The sequence below is a fragment of the Paramisgurnus dabryanus genome, chromosome 23 (assembly GCF_030506205.2).
Source record: "Paramisgurnus dabryanus chromosome 23, PD_genome_1.1, whole genome shotgun sequence".
In the NCBI taxonomy this organism is placed as follows: Eukaryota; Metazoa; Chordata; class Actinopteri; order Cypriniformes; family Cobitidae; genus Paramisgurnus; species Paramisgurnus dabryanus.
In genome coordinates this window covers 1,775,552-1,797,318 of record NC_133359.1, presented here as the reverse complement: position 1 = coordinate 1,797,318, position 21,767 = coordinate 1,775,552, and the positions used below count along the sequence as shown (strand labels likewise).

Below are 21,767 nucleotides of genomic sequence, written 5' to 3'. Positions count from 1 at the left end.
CTCTTTCTTCTCCGTCTGACTAAAGTTTCAACTCAGAGGAATTTCCTGGATTTGGTAATACTCCTCATTTTTGCTGAATCCCCCCCACCACCAAAACACCCAAACCATCACTTCTGTTATTTACTCTTTCATTTAAACTCATACTGGATCCCTCCGAAGGCCAAAGCAAGCACATTTCACACCCAAGAGCTCAATGGAGCAAAAAAGCTCTGCTTTTGAGATTGCAACAGTCATTAACAGTAAAAGCTCAGCGTCCACACTTGCTGCTGTTATAAATGATGCACGGCTGGTTAGTTTTGTTTCAAAGCGTTTTTGCAGAAAAGATCTGAGATGAAGCTGACCTGCAGGTGATGGACTCTGAGATGAGCGGCAGACTCGTGCAGTCCTGAGACTCCTGGCCTCTGTCCTTACCATCTTTACAGCAGTCATCCAGTGAGATCGGATCTGTTGTCTCTGGAGAAATGAAAACATTATGATTTAAAAGACTTCTTAAAACTGTTCTGGCAAATCCGAGAGACTTTCATAAACACTGGTAGAGACACATGTGAGATTAATAAACCAATTTGGTCCAAGAAAATTTCCGTAAAATTGTCACAAAAGGCTTCTGTGTAAACACAAACGTGTCCTGTAAATGTTCTGGGACTGCTCCCATAAAGAGGACCTAGTAACAATCCCGTAAGATATACGGAAAGCATTCTGTATGAACAAGAGGAAAAAACATTGCCATAGTGAGGTTGCACATGTTATTGCAACCAAAAGTAATAGTTTAGCTCTTTGACACAGGGATTTAAACACAGATCAACATTCATGATGAGAAACGTCTGTAACTAGACTGAAGCAGAGATCAGGGAGCTCTCCACTATCAGCGCTGAACTGAGATCATTCACCAACATGACAAAACAGTGCATCACGCGCTCGGTGTCAATCCGTAATCTCTGTGTGAAAAGGGCTCAGGGTTCCCACACCTTAGTTAACTTCAAATTCAATACCCTCAAATTCAAGGACTAAATGTGGGTACACATTTCAAGTGAGAGCAAGGTTACATCGTGTTCCCTTTAAAGATACATTGTTACAGTTCCCTTTTGAGGGAACTCGCGCTGCGTCACTGCGGTGACACTTTGGGGACGCCTCCAGGGGTAAGTGCGTCTGAATGTCTATATCAAATTCAACCAATGGTGGGACTTAACGACAAAGACAAGGTGACGCGGGAGCCAGGAAGTATATCGCTATCTGAAATATTGCCAAAGATTGCATTACAGGGACGCAAGAAATATGGCAAGAGAGACGCAGCGTCTCGTTCCCTTCTCAGGGAACAACAGCTACATACGTAACCTGAGACGTTTTCATGTGTCAAACACAACTATGCAAAAAACATTGTGTGTACGAATCAACATTCGCATACAGTAGATATAAGCATTTAAAGTGAACAGTTTATCAAGTGTGATTAACAAGTCTAGAAATTTTATGATATTATCCTACACTACACAGGGAATAATATGGATTTTTTTCTAAAAAACTTCTTGCATAAAATAGATTTAAGCACTTTCAATGACCTGTATCTATGTATGTATATTTTCAAAAACTTCCCAGGGCTTTGAATTTTTCCCCCAGATTCCCAAACTTTCAAGGACCTGTAGGAACCCTGAGGGCTATAGGGTTGTCTTCTCAGGAGACAAATCAGAGATGCATTAGAGCTCAGCAAAGCTCAAATTAAAGGTCACCTTTGTTATTGTGTGTCGCCTGTGTTTGTGCACAACCACCCTGTAATGATCTGCCTACTCTTTTAAAAATCCTCGTAAAACCTTTACAGTCTCATGGGGCAAGCTTCTGCATGACAAAATGACATCACTTTGCACAGGCCCCGCCCACAACCATTCAAACACCACAGTGAGCTCATAATTTATATTCTTACATAATGCATTATAACACGTCAAAAGTAAGGTGATCGTGGTGTGTTTTCAGTTTAGTAAACATGGAGGGAAGCAGCAGCTCATTTCCATTTAAAGAGACACAAAAACAGCACTTTTCCTGCACACAAAAAAATACTATAATAAATCATCTATATGGTATTTAGAGCTAAAACTTCACAGGCACGTTCTGGGGACACCTGAGACCATGTATACCATTCAAATCACATACAAAAATGGTCATATTAGGTGACCTTTAATATCATTTAATCTTAGTGATGTCAGATACAACTGAAATAACAACAGACTTTATTTAAGAGCTAACAAAGAAGTTATTCCACCATCACCAACAACACAGGCCGACTAGATTTCCATATCAAAGTTCTTCATCAGCCCCAGATTTGCTGTGACCTGCCTTGCCTGCTGATTCCAGTCATATAACAATCCAGACTAGACAATGACTAGGAAACCTAAACATTTCAATAGTTTGTTCTAGCAGAATCAACCCTGCGTCCATTATAGCAGCTTGTTAAAGTCACATTGATGTAATTTTCATTACCATGACCTGAAGTGTTAGCAGATAAAACACAAGACTAGCAAAGCTGTGTAATTTTAATCTCGTAAATTTGCCTTTTTTTGGCAAATGCTACACTGTAGAAAATTTGCTGTATTTATGCAGCTGGTTGCCAGTAACTTACTATAGAAGATAAAGACTGAAAATGTTTCATGTTCATTTACTTTGAACAAACTGTTGCCAGAATATAACATAAATGTAAAATCTACAGTAAGTTACTGGCAACCAGGTAATTTTACACAGTGCAAAGAGTACGTTTGTGTGCATCATCTATTGCACTTGAAACCTATTGTGGCTGGAACATATACGGGTTAATCCCTCCAGCTGCCAAAACAATTCTCCACATGTAATGACGGAGTAGTTGAAAGCTAGTTTACTACACAAAACTGTTTACTTCAAAGTCTTGAATGCGGCCCGTCTCATCAAAACAGAGCGTTTCTTGAGCCAGCCTCAAAACCAGGGTACAAATTACGTATTGCTTTTGATGTTTTTGAATGTAAAAACCATGAACATCATAAGGAAACCTCAGACAGTCTAAAACAATAACAATGGCTGACTCACAGCACCTTTAAAGGGCCAATATTATGCCATTTTTTGCAAGATGTAATAAAGTCTCAGGTGTTCCCAGTATGTGTCTGTGAAGTTTCAGCTCAAAATATCCCACAGAACCTTTAAATGAAAATGAGCTACAGCTCCTCACTCCCTTACCAACAGACAGATGTTTTCTGTGAATACAGTCTGAAACAATTGCATTTTTTATTTTTATTAACGCTACTAGAAAACATTTAGAAAAGCATTTGGGTAAAGTTAACCAGTCAGTCAATGGCTGTGGCCGGGGCTTTGTTTGTGTGATGTCACATTAACAAGAGTATCAAAATAGCATGATTCATGACACTGCTTTGGTTCAACAGGAATTACAGTGAATTTTTTATTGTAGGGTTGTTTTGTTCATGTTGTGGATTTTGCATAATATGTGCTCTTTAAAACAAAACATACTCAGTTGGTAGAGCATTGTTTAATCAGTGCCAAAAGTTTGTGGGTTCGATCCCAAGGAAATGTAGAGCTTAAACTGTAGTTGCTCTCAATAAAAGCGTCTGCCAAATGTTTAACAATGTAAATGGGTTCCACAGAAACCCTTAAAATATGACGGAAGAGATTAAGACAGAAGAGTCAGAATCAGATAAGCAAACATGTGTTTCATTAAAGGCTAATGGAGAAGAGATGAGACGTGCTGCTGATGGAGTTCATGATAAAAGTCCTTCAAGTAAAGCTCAGTATGAGGTCAATCCTGACCGTATCTCTGTTACTTCTCAAAGTGTTTCATTCATTATCTACTGGGGTAAGATGTTGGTAAAATTTAAGGTCAATATCAATATTTTTTTCGATTTTATTAATGCATGAAATCAGGACAAGAACCTGGTATCACATGTCAATTTAATCGATCTTTTTTAAATAATTTATAGAAATGCATAATTTACAGAAACTTTCTATCCAGCTCAACTGGACTACGCTTGGTCTTTGTCTGATTGTTTCATTGATTTTTTTTATCACCTCAAAGCAGTCACAGTTAGATTCAATCACACTAAATCAACAATTAAAAGTCCTCTTCTCATGCTTTGCTTTAGAAACTTTGCATCCTTGTTGTTTATTTATTCCACCAGAATTTTTCCACTCATGATAATGAATGTTTAGTGTCTGGTGGACGATGTGTCATCTGTGTTAAACACGTCTGTCTCTATCCCCAAAGATTAAAGAGCACACCACTGCAACATTTCCAACACAACTGGACTCAACTGGATCAAACAGATCGTTCATTTCCCTGTGGTTTCCTTATTCTGCCAAAACATGAAATATCTTTGGCAGTCGAGTCTTTCTGGAAGTCTCTTCTTCAGGCACAGAGACTGAAATGCCAAATGGATTTTATCTGATGTAATTTTATCTTTAATCTTTAATTAAGAATGATAGATTAGTGCAACTAAGAGAAAGTCTCTAAAAGACTGTAAAACTAAAATTACAGATGTATTTATATGCAAATAAACACTGCTTCTTAAGTATTACAGGACATGAATCTGTGTTTTGTCTGAGACTGCTAAAGTCTTTAAACTGTGAGAGGAATCTGCCAAAATACCAGAACTTTCACCTAATCCTTGCCAGACTTCACACCAGGCAGCGGTGTACCAGAACACAAATATTTTCAGCTGCACAAACTTGTTTTTGCTCACATTATTGCCACATTAGTCTTATTTCAACAAAACAGAGAGTCAAACCCTCAGAGAGTCAAACCCTCTTTCTCTTGTAGTCGATAACCTTCATATCAGACGCGAATAAAGTGCTAAACGCGAATGCAAAAACACAAAAGACATCCTGTGGCATGAATGATGCGGCACTAATTGAGCGTTTTGGGCGTTTGGCGCATGTAACGCGTGAATCTGAAAAATCTAAACTTTTAGGATATTTGCACCATGTTGACCAATCAGGAGCTTGCTCTAGTAGTAACATGATTACGCAACACAGTCTCAAGGCAAGTCGTGTAATAGTAACGAAAATTTTGATTAATTTATTCGTGTTTGATGACACGAATTTCCGCTGTTTTTCGTGTCTCTAGAGTGGTCAAAAAATAGAAAAAAACAATGAGGAAACAAAATATAAAATGGCACGATAAAAAAAAGATAGTTACTAGAAAATGTTCGTTACTATAACACAATTTGCCTTTAGACTGGGTCGGATTACGATGTAGAAAGCAGAGGCAAAAATACGAAACAACAATGGAGGACAAAATCATCGACGCTGTATGTAGGCACCCGGAGCTGTGCGGCACATCTTCCTACTTTTATAGAAACAGGAATAAAAAAGATCTTGCTTGGAAGAAAGTTAGTGAGGAGGTCGGACAATCTTTACTCTTTATATACATATTGAGACTACAAGTGAGCTAAAGCCGACAAATTGAGCGTATTCGCATCTAAATTTTACACACGAATGACGCAAATTTTATGTGCAAATGATGTACATTTCACAGGTAAAATGGCGCAAATTTCATGCAAATGAAGCAAGTTTACTCAAAATGTTCAAGCGTTCAACTACGTGCGAAAATAGCGCAATTTATTTGCTTAATTCACATCTGGTATGATCGCATGGGAAAGCTCTGCAGTAGTAAACAAAATCATTGCCATTGTTTTCCCACATTTGACACTATTGCTCCATATTATATATAATGCAGTGCCATTGTATGCTGTATTTTATAAAAACACAAACACTTTTAATATAATCAAATTATGGGATAGTGTCACATTTACTGTATCTCACATAAAGAAGAGAATTCCACACATGAAATTCATGCTAGATGAGTCAAGGCCCATAAACAGCTAAAAACGGCACCCATGTGTTACCATACAGGTGCTGTTTAAATAAATACACTTGTCACTATAAATGATTTGTGTGGTGACAGTAGAAATAACATAAATGTGTTAAGAAAAACTTCTGACCCCCTATTTTTGACTCTTCACCTTTTGGTTAACCTCACCTGAGACCCCCTCCCAAACAAACAGTGATAGTGGGTCATTCAATCCCAGCAATTCGTCGCTTTGTCAAGGCGTCAAAAAAGCAGTGGGGTGCTGCCCACCTCCCCATGACCCACCCAATGCATTAAAACATGGATCTAACTGATAAATGAAGTGATCGACTGATCCCAGGTCAGCATGAGCATTGTACTGTATGTGAGGCTATCCACATGTCCTGGGCTGTTTCTTGTATAGCAGAATCTCATTGGCTGCTACAAACCCTCATCATTATTGACCCCGCCCCCACTATTTACCACAGTTTTGAGATCGCAGCTCTTTCAAGAGATCATTGGTCGCTTTATTTACTAAATCATACTGAAATCCATATCGTATTATACAGTATACTTTCTCTAAGAGAAAATTAGTAAATAAAATCCTAAAATCTAAAATATTAGACAATGAAAAACCATACCATAATATACACTTTCATAAAAAGATCAGTCTGTCAAATTATTTACTAAAATAAAAAAATTATGTAATATACTAGTGGTGTATTACGTGAATAATAATTGTGTATATATTAATACACACACACAGGCATGTGTATAGTTACAAAATATTAACAAATATGATGTCAACAAAAACTTTTATTCTGCAAACTATTAGTGGCGATTAATCGTTATGCAGCCCTATCAATATTATTCACTTTAGTCAGTCACTTTTTCTCTATTATAAATCAACTATGTACTACTTTGGCAATGGTACATTCATTTTATATTCCAGTTTAAACTATTTAAAAAATAATAACTTTACAGTTCAGAAGTGAGAGATGTTATGTAATAGCAGATTAACAGAAAGTATTTAAAGAGCAGAAATGAGGATGATGATGATGATCTCACCTTGAGCCTGCAGGACGCCGCACAGACAGAACAGCACTATCACATACACATCCATTTATCCAGAGATCAATGTACTGAGACTTTCTGTGAAGAGAAACCCTGGTGAAATGAGAAAAAGACTTGAAGCTGTGTGACTGTGAGAGCTTTAATGAGCGCGTCTCCGCTGCGCGTTCGGTGCGTCTGCCGACCGCGTGCCTGGGTGGGCGGGGCAAACTACTGACGCGCAGTCGCGCCCTCAAAGAACAGTGGGATTTTCTCTCTTATTTAAAACTTATACAGGATCTCAAGGGAATTAATCTTCAAAGTTTGTCCAAACGCATCATTTCTGGTATAAAAATCATAAAATTCGATCATAATTCGGTCACATCATCTTGAAAAAAATAATAAAATGACGCAGGAAATAAAGGCGGATTTGAGATTTTTATGGTTTTGCTTCAGTAATACTCACAAAAACCCGCCAGACATGATGTTCATCTGCTGTTGGGTCGTTGATATTCGTTTGTTACTTATGGGATTGTAAGCTAAATAAGTTTTAGCTCGTTGTTATTCACCTTATTTTTCACGACAACAAGGGCGGCGCCATTTCGCTCATTTTGTCAACGTTCTTCCGGCCGCATAGACGATGAGCAGCTGAGGCAGTGACTGAAAGCGACGTGTTAAGCTTAAAAAGCTCACTCGAGCGCCTTTATGTTTCTTTCTTACCAATTTTAAGCCAACTGAGGAACACCCTTATCCCAAGTAATGGTTCGACTACGATGTTCCGGTAACTTTAAACCACGCCTGGTGTTGAAAAGGTGGCCAGTTTCAGGTAAGCTATCTTAGCTAACTTTGTGCTCGTTCGCCTAAAGTTAGATTTGTGATGTCCGTTCTACAAATACACTTAAGATCAGTAATGTTAGTTTATAAAATGCAACTATTTGAATGGTTTTAATTGTCCACCTATATTTTTATATTTACGATAGTACAACGAGATATTATAGTACATTGCATTCTTACAGTAGCCCACGTGATTCCTACAAGTTACTGAGATTTCAGATGCTAGAATGTCAGTTCATTTCTCATTCAGATATTGATAATGACATATTAAACAACGTATTATTTAACACTGAAGTTAAAGGTTGTGTGTATAATGTTTCTGTCTCTTTTTAATGCATCTCTCTTACACACTGTTCTGTTTAAGTATGGGTGCCATTTATATATTAATTCTCATGATGCAAGTTTATTTTAAATACTAACATAAAAATGTTTATGGTTATATTGTTTTCACAGATGCATTGATGTTTAGTGATGCAGTGGACAACTGTGAGGATGATACAATCAACATGTGATGCAGAAACACAATGGGAGCATCTATCCGTCTCTGACCACAACTACACTTTAAAATCACAACTCAACCTGAAGCAACCTACATCTGATATGGGAAAACAATGGTGCGGTTTCCCGGACAGGGCTTATCCTGGTCCCAGGCTAAAATGCATATTTGAGCTACAATAATTTAAAAACACCTTTTACTGACATACCTCAACATATATTAGTGCCATTGTTTTGTCACAAGATGCGCACCAGTCTTGTTTTTTTGTAGGATTTGTTTGTAAAAACTAAAATGTCCTAATATAATTAAGGCCTAGTCCTGTAAACCCTGTCCGAGAAACTGCTTCAATGCTTCTGCTTCATGTGTTGAGCTGGCACAAATGTACATATCTCTGCTGAGAAACAACCATCTTTGGTTCAGCTTTACACAGGGTTGATATTGCATGCATTACACAGTCGCCAAGCACTTTACCAGTACATACACCAACAGCTTCCAGATATACGCTTGGGATCAGCTCCTGATGACTCCGATAAAGCTGTGTCTTAATTTATTGCAGGGTGGTCTTGCTTTACCGGTTGTAAAGTTACATTAAACCTTCATATGTGATCAGATGTCATGCAGTGATATTAAACATTTACAATGTGATCAGATGTTGTGCATTTATATTAAATCTTTACAATGTGATCATGTTGTGCATTTATATTAAATCTTTACAATGTGATCATGTTGTGCATTTATATTAAATCTTTACAATGTGATCAGATGTCATGCAGTTATATTAAACATTTACTATGTGATCAGATGTAACCTGCCATGCAGTTATATAAACCTTTACAGTGTGATCAGTTATTATCTGTAAGGAATTTCTTAAACCATATGTGAGCTTTAGAGATTCCACTTAAAAGGATTTTAGTCTCATGATTTGAAGGAATAAGTGTTGGCAAGTTTGCAAATGAATTCTATCATGGTACCACATAAAAAATAGTTATTGGACTGGCTAAGGTGCACATTTGCTATAAAAAAGACGAAATCACTGTGTAAATATTGGTAGACATACTTTTAATAATTTTCAATGCTGTTCCATCAACTCCTGACAGGACGAGGTAATTAAATATGCCAGGTTACTTGTCGCGGCCGCTTCATATCGTCTAACCACGAGACGATTGATGGGACAATATAAGACTATCCAATCGTCGTATGAAGTTTTAACCGTGCTCCTAATTTAAAACATTTACAGCAGTAGCGATATTTGTCATTTCACTAAAGTTATAGTGAACTACAAACAATCTTCTAACCACCAAACTAACCACCGAATGCACTGTGCCATATTAGCAGCGGAAGTCGGTTGACAAAATGCGGAAGAGCGAAGAATTAAAAAGGGGCGTGGCGGAATAAGGTGAATTGCGTTACTATTCACTGAGCGTTTGACAGGAAGTGACGTTTATCACTTGACGCCTCGTGCATATAAAACTTATGATTTTCAGAAATTATTTTTATTTTACAAATGTAGTAATTTGGTTTTGCCAAAAACAAAAATCTTGTGCAAATATTCTCTAGTCAGATTTTATATTAATTTAAATCAGATGACTTAATCAGAATATTTGATATTTCTAGGCTGGAGATGAACTTTTATAACAGATTCTAATTAAATGATATCACTATTATAACATCAGAGGGTTTAAATGATGGTTTGGTTTTCTTCATGGTCACATCTGGACAGGATGATTATCATACAATCTGCAGACATATGAAATATATTTCTAAAAATTGTTGGTGAGACATTTTGTCCTCTGAAATTTTAAGAATGCATTTCACCCGTCATTTACTCTATAAAGGCTCTTTTGCAATCTTTCAGACTGTTGCAACTTTGACTGATTGATTTGATTTGCTCTTTCCAGATGTCTCTGTGGTCAACCAATGGTCACCAAACCTTCACAGACGTGGGAAACACATCGTCCCTAACCATTGAGGCATTAAAAAATAGTTAATGTCTCTATTTCAGCGTTGTTTCAATAAAATTCTGGTTGGATGATGATGATATTTTATAGTGTCACCATTGGTAAATTTGTTGTATTACAAAGCATTTGGGATGTAAACAATCGATAAAATCATACAGTTAGCTTACCCAGTCAGCATTTCAATGTTGAATCAATGTCAAGGACGAGGTTGAATAACGTTGAACTATCTTTTGATGTTCCAAACTGAATCAACGTTGATATCAAAGTCTCACTTCAACATGTCTAAATTAAAGTCTTTCCATCAATGTTGAAATATGCATTATGAATTAACATTGATATCGCATTTACCATTAACCGTTGTTTCAACTTATATCAACGTTGACCAAAAAAACTCTTATTTCAACCAAATTTAAACATTGAAGGTCAGTCGTGTGCCAGCTGGAAAGACTTGTATTCAAAAGACCAATGTAGGGAGGCAATGGTTGCTAAATTATGATATTATCATGTATCTAGTATTAACACAATATCAATAACCATGGTTTATGGTTATTGACAATACCGATATAACATTAGATTGATTTTATGGTGGAATTATGTAGATATTCTATAAATCTGCATTGTACAGAAATTTAAAATGTATTATCTGCTTAAAGCTGCAATCTGTAACTTTTGTCTCTATTTCATCAACACTGTTTGAAACATAAAATTGCAGGTGACATTAAGTGCATAAAAGCATGCAAAATATTTTTGTTTATAAAAAATAAATTATGAAACTATGGAGCCCCTAAGGGGACATGGAGCAAAAATTTAATAAAGTTTAGTTTCGCATGCTCACGTGAAACTATTGCGTCCTCACATGAAACTATCACATGCGCACGTGAAAAATTCGCTTTCACGTTTCAATCCTGATTTTATTGTTGCACTATTGTGCGGCAGCAATTTTACTTATAGTAAATTATCTTCATTTTAGGCTGTTTATATGGATGTTTGATGACCATTAATCATGGGGAATAAATTTGTCCCCACCGGGGATAAAAAATAATTCATTAGAGGCACGTATATAAAGACCAGAGAGGGGTAATCCCCCCCAGCAAATTGAACCCTAATCACAACCATGAGTTGAAGCCAAATAACATCAAAATTTCTTGTGAAATTGTACCCGACGGCTTAAAATATAAATCATATATAAGCTAATCACGAATCATGGTAAGTTAATAAGACCTTGATGTACTTGAACAATAACTGATTTCTGTTCATATTAACCAAAAAAGTTACAAAGTCCAACTGTAAACTCCAGGATAACATTTTAATGGTTAAAACAGCCCAATACGTAGGCCATACATCAGATGAGTGCCTGGGACAAGAGCCCTGAATCTGCTTTTATAGCGCGCACACACACACACACACTACAGTACAACACACACGAGTGTGTCACACACAAATCTAATTTCCTGAAATTAGCAAGCATAAGTAAAATAATTGCCAGACGACATAATAAACAGTTTGGAGTCTGGAGCTTCATTCAGTCGTTCCCTCTGGGCAGAGAGCAGTCAATAATCAAAAGCACATGTTCACAACTGAAGAAACACACACACACACACACACACACACACATACTGTACACACTACGACTCAATCTATCTCACCATTTAAACAAATAACAAGAAGGTTTTTTTGATGCTTTAGGTGGTTTTAATGCTAAATATTTGGTTGTTTCTAATGTGTTCTGTATAATTATGGTATACGCTATCATATTCTTCTCCTTCAATGTAATACTGCTTTATTTTTTCTCTACCCTCAATAAACTATATTTGTCACACAACTTACTTGAGGTGAGGCATGACTAATACGTCACAAAACACTACTAAACTTTGTGTTTTTATTTATATAGATTTATTTGCTCTTCGTTTAGTATTTCTTCATTGTACTTTAGCTTTGATAAACTGGTTGGCCACAAATGTTTAAATATTTGTGCATTTGTCTTCTGTTTGTATGCACAAACGTGACCTTATACAGGCTTTTATAATGCAGACCAGATTCAGCGTCTGTTTGGCTTAAACTCCACTCAAGTCCAATTTACGCACACACGACAGACGAACACTTTGCTATCTTTATTTCTCTCAAGAGTTTAACGAGAACCAGCGAGTCAAGCTGTGGCTTTCAGAAGTAAATTACCCCAGCAGAGGTCATCCTGAATGACTGTAATCTTGTTGGCGGTCTCTGGTGCTCTTTTGAAGTGGAATGGTTGCGTCCTGTCTTATCTGTGTCACACAGCGGTGGGCCACAATCAAGCACAGACCCCTCAGACAGAGGCCACGGTTTGATGTTTTCTCACTTTTCGAGAGATTATACGGTCTGTCTGAAGTTAACAAACAACTTCATTCACATTCATCTAGAGTAGTGTGTTTTTTATTTCCAAATTGATAACTGATATCTGGAGCAGTGGTTTTTCAAACTTTGTTGCCGTTGGTACCCCCTAATGAAAATTTATGACAGAACAATCTAAAACTTACAATTTTAATGAAACAAAACATATTAATTGATAGTGATCTTGGTTAATGGCTTTTTTTAGGTTTAATTACACAGATTTTAAGATGATTTAAGGTTTTTTATAAAATGTCATAAACTGGGGGGGGGGGGGGGGGGTGGTTATATGGCAAAAAAATGTACAAAAAAATTGCCAAAAACTATATTTTGAAATATGTTTACAAAATATATTTTTCATCAATGTATTTTTTTATATATATTTTAAATATCTAGCCTACTCTACTTTGTTTATGTTACGAACCTGTAAACATAAATTTGAAAAAGGTTAAAATTATATATTATCATAAAATTTACTTGTATTTAGCATATATTCCAAATATATTTTGGCAAATAATACTTTTTTGCCATATAGGATATAAAATTAGAAATAAAATTCCCGGTCAGGCGCGCATGCAAAAAGTATCTAATTCTAAGTGACTATGTTTAGTTTAGTTCAGTACATAATTTTTTAAAATCTAATTAATTACACTGAAAAGTAACTCGCATTACTTTTTAAAAACTAACTCAAATATTAATGTGTATGTTTATAAAGTAATGCGTCACTTTACTCATTAAAAAAGTAATACTAATATTATTAAAAGTTGTTAAATTTTTCTCCCTGCTAATACTGTTCCATTATGTCGAAAATTTATATTATGCCTATTTGATTTATTTTAATTTTTATAGTGTTCATACTGTTGAAATTGTTTTTTATTCTTAACAATTCAAGTTTGTATTGTCAGGTTCCTTTTTTAAACTAAAATTTTAAATGATTTTTTCTTCAAATATAAACGACAAAATATGTTTGCAGTTATATATTAACAAGGTCATAGTCATGTATATTTACCTAAAACAAGTGTAACACAAAAATCGTGTTTGTTCTGTTGTGTAACTGTTGACCCAGTAAAACTGCGCTACTTATGTTTAAAGTGAAATTGAAGTAATCTTAGAATTGTTCAAAATAACACCCACACTTATGAGTTATTGAACACAGCAACAAATATATCTCTGTCGAAAACATTATCTTTAAAATTAAGTTTTACTGAAAAATTTTACATTTGCCCATGCTCTCCCCTATATTTTCAAATTCAAAAATATATTAAATTGACCATTACTTTCTACAAAATATATTTACAAATATTTTAAATATATTTCTGGACAGAGAAATTTCTTTTTTTTTGTCGTATGGGCCGCCACAATCAAGCAGCCCGCAGTTTGAGAACCATTGATCTCTAAATGATTTTAATACACTTTATTTGACAAATAATTCAGTATGTACTATTTATAAAAATAAATATGCAATGATGGCCAAATATTTGCAAAGGAATTGGTCAATGCACTCTTTACCCGGATATTGTCTTTACTTAAACAATGAAGTAAACATTAGTTACTATTTTGTGTTTTCAACCAATGCTTAAAAAAGTAAAGTTCATTTAACTTTTAAGCGTAAAAATACATTAAACTAAAACAGAGTCAACTGAACTTAAAATTACAAGCTCCCAAAAACATATTTAACTTTCTAAGACCTGAGCTTTGGTTTGGCTTGCATTTTAGATTTCTTCCAGCTATTTGGGGTTATCTGGAAAAATAAATATAATAACCAAATATTTGTCTTTTTTTTTTCGTTTGTGTACAACAGGTTCCAATTACACAGAATTAAGTATTATGGTGCAAACAACAAAAAAATGTGATGTCCACGTATAGTGAACACACCAGGTTAAAAAAAATTACAAATAGAGGTAATGTATATTTTTGAGTCAGGATCAATGTGTTTCAAACGTTTTCTCAAGCTGTTGAATGCTCTCATTAGGTATATAAAAACTTTATGGTCATTTTTTGAGCATGAAAGTATGAATAGTTTAAATTTTAGTGACCATGCTTTTTTTCAACAGCATCCGATCTGAATTCTGCTTTGCTTTAGTCCTCATTACTCTTAATCACCAGCAATGTTTCATTCAATGTTTTATTCCAACACAATCCAGAGGGAACGGCTTCATGAGCCAGATCACTGCGAGAAAAGTCTAGACTAAACAAGTTAATATAGCAGACATCAGCAGAGACTCATCACGTTTCAAAACACTTGACTTTATTTTGTAAGCATTAAATGTTTAACCTTAAGACTGTGACATCCTTAGCCCATCACCATCTCTCTCTCTCTGTTAGGGGCTCATAAACTTCCACCCCTGCTGGGGTTTTGTAAGGCTGTGTTCTGTGAGATTCAATGTCAGGCAGGGGTGAAGAAACTTTTACCACCAAAATTGTAGTCGTTCTTAAGAAAAAATAAACAAATAATGGTTCTTCAGCTTGTTACAATAGCAGAACCCTTTTTGATGCTACAGTATATACACTCTAAAAAATTATGTGTTGGATTTACTTAAAATATGCACCCTTTTTGCATCACACTTTTTAAGTAATCCCAAATTGGACAATTTTACTTAAAACTAACAAAGAAAACCTGTGTTTTATGTACTTAAATTTTTAAGTAAAGAATGTTACATATAACTTAAATATATATACATATATATATTGGGAAGCACCAATGTAAAATTTTATTATTCGATTACTTTAAATAACATCTACCGATATGGAATATGGAATTTTTCCTGTAATTTTAAATAAATTAATTAATGATCAAATTGAAAATTAAAAGCAGATTTACTATTTTATTACAGGAAACTGTAAGCAAACTATGTGCCAGAATTAAACATTAAATAAAATTCCCTGTCAAATTGAAATATAAAATGCAATTGATGATTCAACATTTAATTTTCACTACAATCTTGAGGTTAGACTGCAATATTAAAATTAAAAGGCAAACTTGCAAAAACAAAAACACAAAAATACTTATAGTATTACTTAAGTATTTATATATTATTAAAAATAATAGTGACAAAATTTTCATCTTACGTGCTCTCTTATTTCATGGTTTTCATTTTCAACGTGTATGCATATGTTAATCAGTGGGTGGAGTTTACTCGCTCATTAAAAATTAAAGTGAAATAATATCATTACATTTTCGATTTTGGAACATATTTTGCATACAGTTTTGGTAAATCTGATTTTAATTTTGATTTGTATCAATAATTAATTAAAAAATGCTATTACCTGTTGATACTGATAACAGGCTGATATATTGGTGCATGCCTAATGTATTTCCATTTAGGCACTCAGCAGATGCTCTTATTCAAAGTGACTTAGAAAAATGAGGAAAAACAATAGAGCAATTCATCTTAGTCATGTAGCAAATATGGATAAACAGACATTTAAACATAAATGTTTAAGTTTAACCAAAGTGTCTATTGCGTTAACTTCACTGATGCTTATGACATTTTATTTATCCTGCTTCGCCAGAGGGAAGGATCGCTGATAACCCGGATATTGAAATGAATGAAGCACATAACATGAGATAAAACCCATTTACTTTAAACAAATTCATGCTTTCTTCTACCTGCTGCAGGTGTTTGTCTTGCAGAAAATTAGCAGAAAAAAGTGTAAACAGTCTGATCGATTTACATTTAAGGAGGGACCTACCTGTTTGTCCAGCCTGCTGAAGGCTTACACACTTCTCTGTATTTGATAGAAACTCAACGACGTAGAGAAAGGAAAAACACAAGTCCTGAACATTATACAGTAAGTCATTCTTTTTCTAATGTGTTGTATTTTAGTCTGACTGCAGAATAATACTGAAAATGGTTTACAGATTTGAATAGATATTAAAATCTGGTACCACAGTGTAGTGGAATGTTGGCTGTACATTATGGTGTTATAAAGCTGTGGTAGGGACTAGTTTTATATACTTATTTCTCTTTGTACACTAGACTGAACTAAACAGTTGAACAGTTTTTGATCAAAGGTATCAAATAGGACAAACCTGTAACCACATCAGATCAGTCATGAGTTCATCTGTGCTGAGCGTGGAGAGCCACACCATCCCTCTGAGCGATGGGAACCGAATGCCCATCATCGGTCTGGGGATGTCTGGAGACCGCCGTAAGGTGAGAATAATCACGCTATCAGTGTAATAGATGATCAATAGATGGGTAACGCCAGGTATTTCGATTGTTCACGTTATTGATAACGTCATTTCCAATGACTGCCAGTGTTGGGGGTAACGCATTACAAGTAACTTGCTTTTCTGAAGTAACGAGTAAAGTAACGCATTGTTTTATAAATGTACACAATACTATTAGAATTACTTATTTTAAAGTAATGTGAGTTCCTTTTCAGTTTAAATAATTAGATAAAAAACAATGTACCGAATTGAACTCGATGCATGCGATGCAATGCAATGATGTCTATGTGTATCTCACAGACTCCTAAAGGCACAGCCTATGAGTGTGTAAAACTGGCTTTAGACGTGGGTTACAGACACTTTGATGGGGCGCTGATTTACTTAAATGAACATGAGGTGGGACAGGCCATCAGAGAGAAGGTAGCTGATGGATCTGTCAAAAGAGAAGAGATCTTCTACTGTGGAAAGGTATTTGGAGGGCTTTCTCTTGCATGGATCAAATGATTACATATATTTGTTTTTTTATGAACTGTATGTTGCCAAAAGTGTATTAGGAGAGTATATAAAAAACTTGTTGATGTTTTAGTTTATATTTCATTTCCTGGTTCAGAAATCAAAAAAGGAATTAAAATAGAAAGTAAAAGTATATGGAACACGTAATATAATTTTTGTTTCCTTTTCTGCTAAACAGTTCAAAATATGTGTGAACCCATGTGCATCATCTGTCTTGTCAAAATAAGTGCCAAAAGGGTTTATGATAAAAGAGACACTCACGTTCACAAAACACTCACAAGATACTAATTTAACACTTAACTCGGATTAAACGTGAGATTAAGCGAGTATCTGGCAAACCTGAGATGTCTCTTTTATCATATAACTTTTACAGCAGGTTTGTACTGTATGTTGCCAACCCATATGGCAAAAAAAGACATTTGTCTGGCCAAAAATATATTTTAAATATATGCATTTTTTAGAAAGTAATGCTCAATTTAATATATTTTTTAATTTGGAAACTTTTGGTTAACCTTCAACATATAGTGCAAAAAGTGTATCAAGAGCAAGCAAATACATTTCTAATTTTACAACCCATACGGCAAAAATGTATTATTTGCCAAAATATATTTAGCTAAATAAGTTAATATATTTTTGAAATATATTCATGTATTCGTAGGTCCGTATATTGACTAATTTTCCTTCCAACACGCAGTGAATATATTTCATTGGATTAAAATATATGGAAGGCTAAATATAATTTTTTTAATGCTTTAAAAGTTTTCTTATTATATTTCAAAATGTACAAAAATGGCCTAAAATATATAGGTGAAAAATACATTATATTCACCAAATATATTTTTGGCCATTTTTTGTATATTTTGAAATATATTTAAAAACATATTTTCCCCATATGGAAAGACACTGCTGCATGGTGCACACATATTTTATCACATGACGAGCAACACAAGACGGGCTAAATACACTCCCCTAAAGGATTATTAGGAACACCATACTGATACTGTGTTTGACCCCCTTTTGCCTTCAGAACTGCTTTAATTCTACGTGTCATTGATTCAACAAGGTGCTGAAAGCATTCTTTAGAAATGTTGGCCCATATTGATAGGATAGCATCTTGTAGTTGATGGAGATTTGTGGGATGCACATCCAGGGCACAAAGCTCCCGTTCCACCACATCCCAAAGATGCTCTATTGGGTTGAGATCTGGTGACTGTGGGGGGCATTTTAGTACAGTGAACTCATTGTCATGTTCAAGAACTAATTTGAAATGATTCGAGCTTTGTGACATGGTGCATTATCATGCTGGAAGTAGCCATCAGAGGATGGGTACATGGTGGTCATAAAGGGATGGACATGGTCAGAAACAATGCTCAGGTAGGCCGTGGCATTTAAACGATGCCCGATTGGCACTAAGGGGCCTAAATTGTGCCAAGAAAACATCCCCCACACCATTACACCACCACCAGCAGCCTGCACAGTGGTAACAAGGCATGATGGATCCATGTTCTCATTCTGTTTACGCCAAATTCTGACTCTACCATCTGAAAGTCTCAACAGAAATCGAGACTCATCAGACCAGGCAACATTTTTCCAGTTTTCAACTGTCCAATTTTGGTGAGCTTGTGCAAATTGTAGCCTCTTTTTCCTATTTGTAATGGAGATGAGTGGTAACCGGTGGGGTCTTCTGCTGTTGTAGCCCATCCGCCTCAAGGTTGTGCCTGTTGTGGCTTCACAAATGCTTTGCTGCATACCTCGGTGGTTATTTCAGTCAAAGTTGTTCTTCTATCAGCTTGAATCAGTCGGCCCATTCTCCTCTGACCTCTAGCATCAACAAGGCATTTTCACCCACAGGACTGCCACATACTGGATGTTTTTACCTTTTCACACCATTCTTAGTAAACCCTAGAAATGATTGTGCATGAAAATCCCAGTAACTGAGCAGATTTGTGTAATACTCAGACTGGCCCGTCTGACACGAACAACCATGCCACACTCAAAATTGCTTAAATCAGCTTTCTTTCCCATTCTGACATTCAGTTTGGAGTTCAGGAGATTGTCTTGACCAGGACCACACCCCTAAATGCATTGAAGCAACTGCCATGTGATTGGTTGATTAGATAATTGCATTAATGAGAAATTGCACAGGTGTTCCTAATAATCCTTTATGTGAGTATACATTTTGTTATGAGCAGATCCACTGCTGCTGAAAAATATTAAAAGAACATAATTTATTACTGATAAGATATTATACCGACCAATAAATAACCATCTAGATGTGTATTTTTTTAAATAGCTGTTTGGCTCATGTTATGTGTGATGTGTTTAACAGTTATGGAGCACATTTCATCCTCCTGAGCTGGTGAGACCTGCATTGGAGCGAACACTGAAAACTTTAGGACTGGACTATGTGGATCTGTACATCATTGAGTTTCCGATTGCATTTAAAGTGAGACCCCGAACCGGACTAACCTCACACCTGTTTTATTGTGTTTTGCATTACCACAAGATTGCACATTTTATTGTTTCAGTTTACAGCTTTTTGTTGCTGTGTGTACTATATTAAAGTATTAAAGTGTAGGCATATTTGTCTCAGCCAGGGGATGAGTTTTACCCCAAAGATGAAAACGAGAAGTTTATTTTTTACAAGACTGACCTTTGTGCCACATGGGAGGTGAGATTACAATTCATCATAAAAATACTCCCCTTTATATTGTAAGGAGTTTTATGAGAAATAAAAGTTTGTTTGTTGTTGTTGTTGTTTGTATGTATCAGGCATTAGAAGCCTGTAAGGACGCAGGGTTGACGAAGTCTCTGGGCGTCTCAAACTTTAACCGCAGACAGCTTGAGCTCATTCTGAATAAACCCGGACTGAAGCACAAACCTGTTTGCAACCAGGTACTGTTCGTTACATCACACAGATGACCACGCCCCTAAACTCACATGATTGATTGACAGGTCAGAAGAATAAGAAAAAACAGAGGAATGTTTTTAAAAGTAATAAACACATTCTTTCTTGCTGTCTGTCGCCCGTCTCTTTCAATGAGGAGTTTCTAAATCGCTCCTGAAACTTACTCATCATTTGCATAAAGTTAAGCTTTTTTACTTTCTCGGATCGCTGGGCACGCCCATCCGGTCGCCAACCGATGTAACCGGAAGTTGCTAAGCTTCCATTGAAATGAATGAGCATGCTTTGCTAGTTGCTGGTGGTCATCTGAACATTAAACTAATAGAAGATAGTATTCATTGAAATGTATTTCATTTAATGTTGCAGGTAGAATGTCACCCATATTTCACACAACCCAAACTTCTGGACTTCTGTCGACAGAATGACATCATCATGGTTGGATATAGTCCACTCGGGACGTGCAGAGATGCATCCTGGTACCCGTTTATTCAAATTGTTTTTTTACATTTTTAAGTGAGACCATTCTTTGAGGAAAATTGATATAAGCCATAGTACAGTTTTATATTATTTAACAGAATTTAATATTGATATTAACGTGTTGTTAGGGTGAATCTAAAAAACCCTCCACTGTTAGAAGACCCAGTCCTGATCTCCATCGGGAAGAAATACAAGAAAACCTCGGCTCATGTATCTCTCAGGTTTAACGCTCAGAGAGGAGTGGCCGTAATTCCCAAGAGCTTCAATCCTGAACGGATAACAGAAAACTTCCAGGTGTGTCACTTTCACACTTGTCGTTTGATTGCATTTATTTCATGCATGAACAGCATCAGTGTATCTGTCTTTGTGTTAATATGGTTTTTATTTTCTACATCTGGCAGATTTTTGATTTTTCACTTACGGATGAGGAAATGAATGCCATTGAAAATCTGAACAAAAATGTTCGTTTTGTGGAGCTCCTAATGTACGTTTCACTTCAGAAATGAATTTGATTGTAGTTTTATACTGCATTCATATTAAACATCATTTGTATGTCATTTTTTTTTTACAGGTGGAGTGAGCATCAAGAGTATCCCTTCAATGATGAATACTAAAGCCTCAAATACAGATAATATTGTAATGAGTAAAACATAATACACAAGTGTTAATACACATTTGGCAGATAACCAAAGCAATTTATAATACAAGCTATACTAGATCATCTGTAGAGTAGCTAACATATCACCAAACAGATGGTAACGCTAGTTAATATATTAAGTTTTAATATTGATGGTGTTTTAAATAAGACAAATCATGGCACTTTCACAAAGTTTGTTCTGTTTGTGTGGATATTAAATAAAATAAATGAATGTGCATGTGTGTTTATGTTTATATGCTCAGTCTTTGACAGCAGGTGTAATTACACAAACTGATCCACTAGATGGCGTCAGTGAGTTCCTTAATTCACTATTTTTGTTTTCATGTAGGGCAGTGGTTCCCAACCCTTTTCATTGGGGCCCCCTTATGTACATACAGTAAGACAATCTGAGCCCCCCAACCCTTTACGTTTATCTTTCCTGTTGATGTTGCCCTTATGTTGACAAGTACGTTGAGATGGAGCGAGTAAAACTTTACATTAGAAAGTATTTAAGGCTTATCTTGACATTGTAAGCATATGATTTTTTAAA

At 35.6% G+C, this 21,767-nt stretch overlaps 2 protein-coding genes and 1 long non-coding RNA gene across 5 annotated transcripts in view; 2 read left to right on the top strand and 1 right to left on the bottom strand.

The window, feature by feature from the left end:
* fbln1 (fibulin 1) overlaps nucleotides 1-7,083 on the bottom strand; it is a 45,272-nt gene extending 38,189 nt beyond the window's left edge. For all 3 annotated transcript variants that reach the window (XM_065277364.1, XM_065277366.2, XM_065277367.2), the window contains exons 1-2: nucleotides 6,878-7,083; nucleotides 342-453 (exon numbers count right to left, since the gene is read on the bottom strand). In XM_065277364.1, coding sequence (XP_065133436.1) covers nucleotides 342-453; nucleotides 6,878-6,932 — 167 coding nt within the window. In that variant the 5' untranslated portion in view covers nucleotides 6,933-7,083. The remainder of the gene's footprint in view (nucleotides 1-341; nucleotides 454-6,877) is intronic.
* A 335-nt stretch (nucleotides 7,084-7,418) lies between these two features.
* LOC135768194 (uncharacterized) lies at nucleotides 7,419-8,910 on the top strand. The gene is made up of 2 exons (XR_010542094.2): nucleotides 7,419-7,685; nucleotides 8,147-8,910. It is a non-coding gene; the product is annotated as an uncharacterized lncRNA (long non-coding RNA).
* A 7,374-nt stretch (nucleotides 8,911-16,284) lies between these two features.
* On the top strand, nucleotides 16,285-21,461 carry LOC135768193 (aldo-keto reductase family 1 member D1-like). Its single transcript, XM_065277379.2, has 10 exons — nucleotides 16,285-16,303; nucleotides 16,560-16,668; nucleotides 16,986-17,153; nucleotides 19,528-19,644; nucleotides 19,792-19,869; nucleotides 19,971-20,093; nucleotides 20,470-20,579; nucleotides 20,709-20,874; nucleotides 20,982-21,064; nucleotides 21,152-21,461. The coding sequence occupies exons 2-10, from the start codon at nucleotides 16,567-16,569 to the stop codon at nucleotides 21,192-21,194; spliced, it is 990 nt and encodes a 329-aa protein (XP_065133451.1). The 5' UTR covers nucleotides 16,285-16,303; nucleotides 16,560-16,566; the 3' UTR covers nucleotides 21,195-21,461.
* Nucleotides 21,462-21,767: the final 306 nt, after the last annotated feature.